Source organism: Andrena cerasifolii, chromosome 5 (genome assembly GCF_050908995.1).
Source record: "Andrena cerasifolii isolate SP2316 chromosome 5, iyAndCera1_principal, whole genome shotgun sequence".
NCBI classification, from domain to species: Eukaryota; Metazoa; Arthropoda; class Insecta; order Hymenoptera; family Andrenidae; genus Andrena; species Andrena cerasifolii.
Window position 1 is genome coordinate 2,014,674 of NC_135122.1, and position 12,462 is coordinate 2,027,135.

Sequence of the window (12,462 nt, forward strand, 5' to 3'; positions counted from 1 at the left end):
GAAAGGTGTGAAATCAAAATGAGCTGCAAGTACATAAAGATGCTTTCAATCAAATACTTGGCATGGCCAGGCAAGGTATTCTCAGATCATCAATACTCATACCTTTCCTCTCGCGGGCTTTCAGATAATTTGTCAATTTAAAACTCTGACAATATGAGTACAGTTTCATTATTTTGCGCTTTTAAATAATTCTTATTCATCCACACCTTGACCTTGCCTGGCCACGCCAAGTATTTGACTGAAAGTACCCATAAAGGTAAAAACTTCAAAAAAGTAAAAAAATTGCGCCAAGTACAAGAAATCAAATAAACATATACTTATACTTAGTACATATACTTGCAGCTCATTTTGATTTCACATTTTTTTTTATTTTGTAATTATTATTATCTTCTATTTTTTTGTGATTTATTTGATTTCCTGTACTTGGCTTAATTTTTTACTTTTTTTAAGTTTTTACCTTTATGGATACTTTCAGTCAAATACTTGGCGTGGCCAGGCAAGGTCAAGGTGTCGATGAATATGAATTATTTAAAAAAGTACATATACTTGCAGTTCATTTTGATTTCACATATTTTTTTATTTTGCAATTATTATTATCCTCTATTTTTTGTGATTTATTTGATTTCCTGTACTTGGCGTAATTTGTTTACTTTTTTGAAGTTTTTATGGAGATCTGACTTCTTTTTGAAAATTATCTGAATGACATCAGATAATTTTCAATACTATAAATTATAAAGGTTCATTATCAACAGCCATGAGCAGTCTTATCACGGGGCAGAATTAAGGATAAATTCTACGTAAAGGTACGTATGCACGACGACACTTTTGTGTCTAGATCAAGTGTATGCGACACTCAAAAAAATTTCTGGAAGATTGGAAACTGCCTAGAGCAGTTCGCGACACTGAATTTGACCTATCGTCGCGGGAGTTGCAGCTAGAGCTAGATTGAAGACACTGCAACTAGCTCTAGCTAGACCCAAAGGCACTTGATCTAGACACAAAAGTGTCGTCGTGTATACGTACCTTAAGTTTAACAACTACGAAAGAAACCATGTGCGTCGCATTGCCGATGTATATGTATTATACCAGGTGTACCAGTTAATAATTCTTAATTTTTTTAATGAAAACAATTTAAAGCTGGGAATAAAGGAAAAAATGCTCTATTCAAAGCATGCACCATCGCTAGCTATACATTTCCCCCATCTGCCCTTCAATTTGTGGATGCCCTCCCAAAAAAATCGTCCACATTTAGAGGCGAATCAGTCATCGACCCATTTTTTTACATCTTCGTAATTTGTTAAGTGTTCCTGGGAAAGTGCGTGAGCCATCGATGAAAACAGGAGGTAATCGGACGGGGCCAAGTCTGGTGAGTACGGCGGGTGAGGCAAGAGTTCCCAGCCAAGTTCAGAAACTGTGCCTTTGACCGCTTTCGCTGTGTGTGATGGGGCGTTGTCGTGTTGCAAAATGACTTTTCCGTGTCTTCTAGCCCAATCTGGGCGTTTTTCGATCAATGCCTGGTTTAAATTGATCATTTGTTGACGGTAGCGATCGGTATTAACAGTTTCACCTGATTTCAGAAGCTCATAGTACGCGACACCCTTCTGATCCCACCAAATGCATAACATTGTCTTCTTTCCGAAGCGATTCGGTCTTGCGGTCGATGTTGATGATTGTCCTGGATCAACCCATGACTTTTTGCGTTTTGGATTCTCAAAGTAGATCCATTTTTCACCTCCAGTCACGATCCGACGAAAGGAAGACTTTCTTTCATGCCGAGAAAGCAAAACTTCGCACACCGTTTTTCGGTTTTCCATTTGTCTGTCATTGCGATGATGTGGTACCCATTTTCCGAACTTCTGGATCTTTCCCATGGCACGCAGACGATCAGAAATTGTTTGTCGACCAACATTCAACTCCTCTGCCATTTGTTGTTGAGTTTGCGTATCGTCTTCGTCCAACAGTGCTCGCAATTCGGCATCTTCAAATTTTTTCGGCTGGGCGTTCTTTGTCTTTCAAGTCGAAATCACCACTTTTGAATCGTCTGAACCAACGCACACAAGCGTCTTGGGTTAGGACATCGGCACCGTAAGTTTCCACAAGGATGCGGCGGCTTTCACTCGCGTTTTTCTTTTGATGGAACAAGAAAAGCAGTAGGTGCCGCAAATGCTCTTTATTTGGTTCAAAACTAGACATGTTTACCTGCCAAAAAAATATGACGCTAACTCGAAATCGTTTGAACATGCGGCCAGTGCCATCCAGCACCGAAATTAAGATTTACTAACCGGTACACCTGGGACATATGTGTACTACTTTGCGCGAAGCAGCTTATGGCGCAAATTGTAAAGCTTCTTTCTGATATTTGTAAGACATTCGGGCATGACATGTTCCGGCATGATATCGGTGCGCGAAATGTTCACCAACCTGAATCCCGTCTCGTTGCTGATAAACAACCTTTCTACCAAAAAGTTGGAACCTTCCAATATACACAGATTTAGAGATAACGTCTGCGATACTAGCCCAGCAATACGTATGAACCGAAACGATCAAGCAATTTTAACTAGGCTAAGAATTCGGGGCAACTGACTCACTCCTTCATTATCACCAAAGACAATCCAACTATCCGCGACATGTGCGACACAAACATTTGAATTGAACATGTTCTAGCAAGCTGTCCCAAATTCTAAGTGAAGAGATGTAGCATGATGTCTCGACGAACTAGCTAGACATGCTAAAAGAAGAAAACTCTTGCAGAAAAGTCTTTAGATTCTTAATAGGTGTTGGTCCATTCCTCTCAATTTGACGTACCAATTCACTTTCATCTCGACGCACCGCATACACTATTACCTAATTATCGTATAAATAAGATTCGACATGCGCCTTCTAAATTAATTACACCTTGGCCATGTAACGTGGGTCGAATATATAACAACCTGCGAAAGCGCAGAGACCCAAACATCTAATTAGAAAAACCTTTTTACCAATCGAGTACCTAAGTAGTCGTAGATATAAAATAGTTTGAGCTTGTGCCACTGTCGACGACCGGCACGATTCTTCAGAATCTTTCGCCTGCTGTATTCAAACACTTCTCAATTTCCAAAGAATATTAACTGATTGCTATTTTTTACTAAGAACCCGGAAATTCAAAATTTGTTGAAACTTTGTGAATATGTAGGGGATTTCCTCTTGATTATAACGCAAGTTTTGTTTGCTGCCTAAATTCACTCGAAGGGGGTGAAATTAACCCCTGAAAATTCGGCTATTTTCCGATTTTCTGTTATAACTCGCGAACTGTAAGAGATAGAAAAAAAGTTTCAAGACAAAAGTTACTTCTTTTAATTAGATCTAGCACTTGGTAACAAAATTATTTTACAGTTCGCGAGTTATAATACAAAATTGTAAAATAACCGGATTTCCAGGGGTCAATTACACCCTCTTAGAGTGAATTTGGGCAGCAAACAAACATTGGGTTGTAATCAGGAGGAAATTCCTTACATATTCACAAAGTTTCAGGATTTTTCGAATTTCCAGGTTCGGGATGTTCCCTTGTAAATATGTTGGTGTCGTATTTGTACATTCAGTTTACTAAAGGCAGCAATTCAGTGCGGTTCAATTAAATAACGTAGGTTTGGTAATTCCTAAATATAACATTAAACAACACAGAGAAATACTGTCACTTCAGAAATACTTTGTGGCGTAAATTTTGACTATTTCATTGTTTCTATATTTCATGCCATTTGTGTTTATATCTTTGTAATGCTACTTTTGACAATAGCAAACGACAATTCAGTCCAGCTACTTCTGATATTTAATTCACTTATAATTAGTGTCTCAAGTTACTGAAAAAATAAATAACAGAAACAAACACTTTCTGCTATTTTTTTAGCATAGATACACGACATACATATCTCGTGCTATAGGAGGACATCAATTTTCATGAAAAAAAGATGACTGGACGCGCAGTGTTACATCAGTAATAAATATACTGAAAGGAAGTGATGCTATAAATATGGAAATAAGGATCTTTAAGTTACCAGCATTTTGAAAAATAAAAAACGTAACAAATCATTTTCTATGCGCTAATTTTTTTTTTATTGACGAATCATTGTATAATATACATAAATACGCGAATACTGACCTTATAGAATTCAAACGCAATATAAAAGTAAGATTACATTCAACAGAAGGTCAATGAAATAAGCTAAGTCTTGTAAGTTATTTACATTGCTACACGAAGTTACGGAAAATGTAGTCAATTTAATAATAAACGCTTTTCCTTTTTATATTTTGTAGAAGGATAGCTACTTGAAAATCGCGTTTATAGAACGCAACACTTTCAAACACTCAAATAAATATAATTCTGTTATGTAATGATTTGGTGTTTGTAGTAACTCTAAGATGAACTTATTTTTACTGCTATAATGTCATCAGGGAAATTGATGTTTCAGCACGCAGAGAGGCACGAGGTGTAAGTAAACCGAAAATGATGAATGAAGACGATTAAAATGCGCATATTAAATTCAACAGCTTCATAATCCGCTATGTGTTTGAACTTGGAGGAATCAAATACTTCACAACGCGTTACATGATTTTTCTAGAGAAGCTTTTCTGCCAATTTTCTTCCTCGCTTTAATAAAATATTATTACGAATCAACTAACGTAATTTGCTGCTTGTTTAGTTTATTACTCTCTACATTATTCCGTTAAACAAATGGATCACCATTAAGCGTACACGATTAATAATTATCTAAAATTATACAGCCTTAAACATCAGCTTGTTATGCTTCCATTCGCCCTAATTCTAGAGTTGAAAGAATACACTTTTCTGAGTCCGATAAATAAAGTTTGTTGGGTTTTATTTCAATTCAAAATAAATTTAATAATTTCGTCGTAAAATCTACTACTTGTCAGAGCGTGTTTAAGACGTATTACTATTTAGAAATCTTTAAATAACCACATCTAATCACAGATTCCGTATTTAAGTTTGTTCTTAACCCATGAAACTGCTACGTTAAATAACATTGTATTCTAGCGTTTTTATAGCATTCCGTTGTTTTTAGCCAAACATTATAATTCCATATTAAATTCTAGAATTTCTATTTAACCTGCTGGCGAGATCCGATCTCTCAGTACTCAGTGCACTCATTCTATAAACACGTACATTTGTAATTGAACTTCTATAGCAGCTATATAATTCAGACAAGAATGAGATCCGTACAAGTAAGCATTGGATACTTTTGCGGTAGTTCGGTACACGCATCTAACCCGTAAACTTCTTCTGTTCTCACTGTGTTATTCAATCGTAACACAAACAAAACTATTATTAATATCAAAATAATAAATCAAACTATTATTAATATCTATGATACTTGCTCTAGCGGTTTCTTTCACGTTTATCTCCGAAGCAGTTAGATCCAAGAGTCTAAACCAGCAACGGAAATAATCGCTCACTTTTTGTGTTTCCGAATTCCTCCATTTACTGTCCAAAACAGGACGTTGCATAACGATGTAAGGACTCTACGTTCCGAGCGGTATAAAACTACACTAATCTATAGAGCCGAGGAAGACTATTCACTCAGCCAGCGACGCACTTCTCAGCGATGAGAAGCAGCGACGTAAACGTCGCTGACTGTTCATTTCGCGGGTGTTGCACATGGGAGATTTATTCCGCCGAATATTCTAAGCGAATGCTCGCGCTACGAGTGACTGTTTCCCTTGGCCACACTCGTAGAAATTATTCTGCTTGGCACAGAAACGACGAAGGCATGGCTTACCTTGGAATGGATATCCAGTAAAGTACGGTGCCATGTTCAGGGTGCTGACTGCCATCTAGCTAATCGCTTCTGTCCTCGACAGTCTTTCAGCACTAGCTCACCACAGAAAAGGAGAAAGAAGGAAACCGAAGGAGAATTGTCTTTCCGCCCGAATACTTCCACTTATGCCGGATCACTTTATCGGCCGCGGTTGGCAGAATGCAATCGAGTCCGCACTGAGGCCCGGTCGAAACGAAGACGGGCTGCAGAGATGTCCGGAACGGTACACAGTCGCCGCGAGACAGTCAGGATGTGGCGAAACGACAGAAAGGGATGGTCGGTGTTTTCCCGGGTGCAAGTGGAACAATCGTGAGACCTGTTTGCTTCTCGAGGTCCCGACTCGAACTGTTCGGTTGCCGATTCCGACGAAGGCTGGCAGGAAGGGAAGGTGAGGAAAAGAAAGGACAAGAAAGGCACGTTGGCTGAAGGCAAAGAGGGCTCCGCCTTCGTCGCGGGCCCCTGTCAAGGAGGGAATATCTGGGTCCAAAAGTACCCCGATGTTTCTAGTCGAGCAGTGCATTGGTCACTTCGAAGGTGATCCCCAAGAGGTGGAGGTGGTCTTTCCCCTGGCTCCGCCCGACCTTCTCTTTTCCTCCGCCAGCACAGCCCTCTATGACTTGCCCTCTATGCGATTCCTTGCTTCCTTTCAGCTCTATGCGACAGAGGAAAGATCGCTAACTAGACAACGAAATATGTAATGACGTTCGATCGATTAAGCATTGAATAATCGTTGCTCGGAGGCTTGGTTCTATCCGTCGTGAGATCAACCATTGGTGTCCATTGCAACTGTTTCAATCTTTTCCAATTTGTAGCTTCAGGGAACACTTAGTTTTATTAAATGCAAGTAATAGATTCATTTTGCTGCTGTTTATTTTGGTAAGAAGATTTTGAGGTTATAGTGAGTCTCCCACTTTTCTGTGACTGTAAAAGTTCAATTTAGGTTATTACCTAAGGTACTACTTACATTTATGCAGCGTATGTATGCATGGGTTTAATGCTGGTATAATAAAAGCACGTTACCTATTTCGAGAACATAAATTACTATAGGGAACTGTTCTGTAAGTTTTTAATAGCTTCTATTTGAAACATGGGCTGTCGAACTGGTTTAAAAATGTTCTCACATTATAAGTTCCCATGAGAACTGATAAAGTAAAAGTTCTTGAAAATAAACGTTCTAGTTGGAATGGAACTTATAAAATATAGAAATAAAAATTTCTGTATAACAGGAACAGATATTTTGTTCATCAATATTAAAAATGTTCTCAATTGTTGTAACAAATACTGAATATTATTACAACAATAATAAGTAATTATTACAGTTAAATTGATGCTATGAATGTGTTATTTATTTGATAATTTCTACGCAGATATTATAGAACTTTGGTGTACTTTGTTTCATGTAAGTTATAAAAAAAATGTTATTTAGGTATTATTGTTGACAAGTTCTCTTTTCTGTTCAATACTTCTTATGGAACTATTAATTACTTATGTTATGATTTTCATACCTTTTATTAAATAAACACGAAGAATATGATATTAAATTCTTAAATAAAAGTAGTACCTAATAGTTTAGTACTTTTCTTTATCTTATGGAACCTTTTTTTAATAAATGTTCTAATATAACTGTTTCCATGGAACTTTTATTTAATAGGTTCTAAAATATCTGTTCCATGAGAACACTTTGTAAAGTAGTTCCTAAGGGTAACATTTCTTCCAATAAAAATTCCACAGGCACAGATATTTTTTTAAACGAAATATATGTGTTTTAACAGAATTTTTTTAAAAAATAAGAGTTCCGAAACTTTTTCAATCCCTGCTTTAAACGTTTAGATTACAAGGATTTAAATCGGGTATACTTCTTTTTTATTTACCTGTTTAATTATCGGTGATGGGGGAATGTGAATTTACAAAGTCTACCTATATCAAAGCTACTCTAACGATAAGTTAAATTAAACAAACAATAGGAAAGAAAGACAGCTGTATTAATATTAAAAAAAATTAAAGCTCCATCATTTCAGTATTGACATATGCAGTTAGATTAGTGATGAAACTAAATGAAATACTCAATGCGTTTCAGTAAAATAAACGAAACATTTTGCGAACTTAAGGGGAGGTTCCGGTCTAGAGCCCCAAAAAATAGGTGATTTTTAGGAATTAATTAAAGGAAAACTACTATATATAATTTAATGGGACTTTTTGCATTTTATTAAGAATGTTTTACATTATAGAAATATATTTTTTGTTTTTATAATTAATCATTACAGACGGCACTGGGGAGTCGTTAAAGTCAAGGCGTCAAAAAATTGATCCAAATCGGTGGGACCTGTATCCCCAAAAGTTATTATCCGATTCGACTGAAACTTTTTTTATTTTGAAGAATATACTTCTGGCTAGGGGAGAAACCAGACAAAATTACAAAATATTTAAAATTTATAATTTTTAATGGCGTGGAAAGGACGAACAGTATAGGGAAAAAGTGATTTCAAACTTCAAGTATCGTTATTTTCTAAAAAAATGTGAGTTTTGTAATTTTTCTGCCCCCCCCCCAAGGCAGAAGTATATTCTTTAAAATAAAAAAAGTTTCAGTCGAATCGGATAATAACTTTTGGGGATACAGGTCCCACCGTTTTGAGAACACTGTTTCGAGAAAAACGCGTTTAAAGTTTTACGTGAGTGCCGAGTGGCCGGGTGTTACCCATGCATTTGCCGCTACTCAAATGCCTATAACTTCGGGAATTTTACAAATTTCAACAAATCCTTTTAAACACGTATTCCTAAAAGATTGAGCATTCGAAAAATGAAATAAAAAAAAAATCGACTTTTAGACCGGAACCTTCCCTTAAGGGGACTAGGCAGTCGAAAAATCGATTTTTATTGCATTTTCCGAAAGTACTATCCTTTCTGAATAAAATGCCGCTTGGTTTATAGTAAAACTCGCAAAACTGTAGACTTGGCAGCTAAAAACGTCAAGCGGCAACCTATAGCGTCGCCTTTACCCAGAAACTTTAAACGCGTTTTCCTCGAATATTTGTTACTCTTCATTTTCGTCCTGATTGCGAACGAATTGAGGTTCAGATCGACTTGGAAAAAATTACAGGACGTGTAAAACATGTGCCATTTCGGGGCAAACCTCTTATAGTGTCCGTAAAAATACGAGATTTTCATAAAAAAAATTAAGAAGTCACCGGATTTTTGCAGCGCACAAACAATGATGGTCTGGGTTAAAAAAATTCGGTCACTTCTTAATTTTTTATGAAAATCTCACATTTTTACGGACCCTATAAGAGGTTTGCCCCGAAATGGCACATATTTTACACATCCTGTAATTTTTTCCAAGTCGATCTGAACCTCAATTCGTTCGCAGTCAGGAAAAAATGAAGAGAAAAAATTATTCGAGAAAAACGCGATTAAAGTTTCTGGGCAAAGGCGACGCTATAGGTTGCCGCTTGACGTTTTTAGCTGCCAAATCTACAATTTAGCGAATTTTACTATAAACCAAGTGGCATTTTATTAAAAAAAGCTAGTACTTTCGGAAATAGCAATAAAAAATCAATTTTTCGACTGCCTAGTCCCCTTAAGCCAGGTTCATATCGTAGAAGATTAAAGAAGCAAATCTGAACGTCTCTCTTTAAATCCTTTCAATTTTCTTTAACCAATCGAGGACACTCGGTTTCTTATGCAGAGCCACGCAATCCGGCAAGACAACTAAAACCACATTGCGTAATTGAACCAATAAGATTGCATAAAGTCGAGAGAGGTTCTCTTCGTTTGTATGCACACCGCCGCCGTGTCTGTAATTCGACTGGAAATGTTAATTCGAACGAATTACCTTGGTTCGTGCGTTTAATTGAATCGTGGAATCTAATGACCCAATGTCTATCGATTAGAAGACGGACTGGGTCTAGAGATATAAAATATATATGTACATACCAAACCGGCTCGGAAAAAAAGCAAGCTTGTACCTGAAATCAATTTTTGGAGACAAACGCAATTAAAGTTTGTTAACAGTACCTTATAGGTGGTAATATTGTGGCATTTACTGTTCAAACCTAAATCCGCTTCTTTTTCAACCGGTCCTGTATTGTGGACTTGTGTTATCTGTACTATTATATAAAGAGAGAGCCGATTTTTAAGTTCGCGCAAAAGTCAAGACCTATCGAACCGATCTTCCTAAAATTTTAACACGTTATTCCTGGATACTCTAGGACGGACATAGGCTATGTAGCATGTCTAAGAAACGCGTTATTAACCTTTGGAGGGCCGGATTTTTTCATTGAAACTGTAAATTTTATTTACTTCAAATTTATGCATATATGCCACCAAAATGGCCGGCAAAGTATCCAAATTTTTAGGTGCCCACTGTAGTGGCCAGCCCGGCCCTCTACAGGTTAACATGGAACGAAGAAGCGCCTGGTATGCGTTGCGCTGGAGAGAAAATGAATCTCCCAAATTTTCCGAAGTATTATGAAGAAATTAAACTTTCTTTTCAAATACTTAATTTCCTTAAAAGATATTAATTCTAATGAACATGAATCCGTCATGCAAATATCTCGGGCGAAGCCGAGACGGGGGACTAAATAGTTAAATATACATATGTAAATGCTGTGTGGAAAGTTACAAAGTACAAATTAGTGACGTTAAATTTGTATTAATGAAATATATTTTTTTAAAAATAGCTGAAACAGTTTAAGAGTTCTAATAAGGTTAATTTTGTAATTATATCCTCCCATATATGGGGTAAAGGGGTCGTTTTCGCTTTTTCTTTTCAAGTTGAATTTTAATATACTTTAAGTTTATTTTAGGTATTGCTATTCGTCATTTATTAATAGCAATGTTTAAATTATATTATAAATCTATTTCCACACATTTTTATTGAAAGGGAAAAATTTTATTCGACTTCAAACTTTTCTCGGCTCACTTTACCCCGGTCTCCCCTAATTAGATTACATTTTGCCCTGGATAAGGCAAACTACGTATCCTAATTGCGGTCCTTAAATTACGTATGGCTCGGGGGAGGGGGTGGGTGGTCGCGAATTTCTTAAAATTTCTTACAAGAGGAGGAGAGGGAGTGATGTAGCGTCTTACGTAATACTTTTTAACCTAATTTTCAATATGAAACCTTTAAAAAACTTTAATTCGAAACAGTTAGTTCTAGAAGAGTGACAGCCCGTAGTGCGGACAAACCAAAGCGTGCAGACATTGGGCATGTTTATGGTTCTATGTATTACAAAAAGGTACAAAAAAGAGCGCCAAGTATATAATCCCATCGAAAAGAATCCCATTTAAAAACATTGTCGTAAATTAATGTTATATTAATGTTTTATATTTAACTTTACAAAAATAATTATATATAACAATTGCGCCAAGTATGACAATGGCTATTTATACAAAGGAAAAATCTCAATGGTACAATGAAAAAATGTATAAAATAATATTAAGCAGATATATTTTATACAAATAAATATTTTAATACGAATAAATATTTTATTCAAAATACTTGACGCTGCGAAACCGAAGAAATGCTAATTGTCTTAGTATTAATAATTTACAATATATATATGTATATATATTATTTTCTACATGCATGGTACAAATTTCCAGAAACTTATGCGAAAGAAGATGATTCTCTGTCGAACCTCCTCCGGACAATTTCCAAGTTTGCAACTCTACATACGAAATCTATTAAAAAAATTTGGTGACTTACCTTGTTAATTAAGACAATAATTCAGTCTCCTATTTAGTGTAAACACTCGTGACATTTCAAATTCGGACAACTTACTTTACTTGACACTTGGCACTTGGTAGGTTATAATGTCTCTGTCTAGCTGTCAAGTTACAACAATTTGTTACGCGATTGGCCGAAACCCGCATCCAATGAACGACGTGCCTGAGAGACATTTCCTCACCCTTTGATACCCCCCCCCCCTGCCAACAAGTGTAGGCCGATTACGATGACGATTCTTCATTTTTAAGAACATAAAATTCGGGAAATTCCAACTTTGCATTGAAATATCTCAGCTCATAGGGCACGTAGAAACAAAACGAAGACAATTTTCTTATGTAAATCAAACCCAAGCTATCCATTAAGACCATTCAAAGTGTAATCGGATCAGCCCTTATTGAGATTCGGAAATCTCAGGGTTCTTGATAGCGAGTCGTGGCGTAATAGATACACTCTGTGTTCGCTGCGCATATACATATACCTATATATACTTGGCGCAAGACACTGCCGTGTCTCTGGATAATAAATGACAAAGAACACGTTTGTATGTTCTTTTACCTCAAGAATACTATTTGCCATGTGGGGAGTGATTTTTCGAATCTGTGCACGTTTGTATTTCTGTCTTCAAAAAAATAGTCGAAGAGCATAAAATATATCAATTGTGCAATCAGTAAATCTTCGAAAGGAAATTAAAGGAATTCGTAAATTAATAGAAAGCTCAAAAAAGTTGCAAAAGGAAAGAAAATAACAGAGTAGAGTAGATGTCCCATTTACTGTCAGTGTCCCTATTACTGCCACTTTATTTATTTCACTTAAAAAAAAACGTAACGTGTAAAGAATGTACTATAATAATAAGAAGAACAGTCCCAATTTTATGATAAATTCTTTTTAACACTATTCTTTATACGTTGCGTTTTTATTAAGTAAAAT

At 36.2% G+C, this 12,462-nt stretch overlaps 1 protein-coding gene across 2 annotated transcripts in view; it reads right to left on the reverse strand.

The window, feature by feature from the left end:
- The window catches only part of LOC143369388 (protein gooseberry), a 63,396-nt gene extending 57,226 nt beyond the window's left edge, over positions 1–6,170 (reverse strand). For both annotated transcript variants that reach the window (XM_076813262.1, XM_076813261.1), the window contains exon 1: positions 5,772–6,170. In XM_076813262.1, the coding sequence (XP_076669377.1) occupies positions 5,772–5,826 (55 nt within the window). In that variant the 5' untranslated portion in view covers positions 5,827–6,170. The remainder of the gene's footprint in view (positions 1–5,771) is intronic.
- Positions 6,171–12,462: the final 6,292 nt, after the last annotated feature.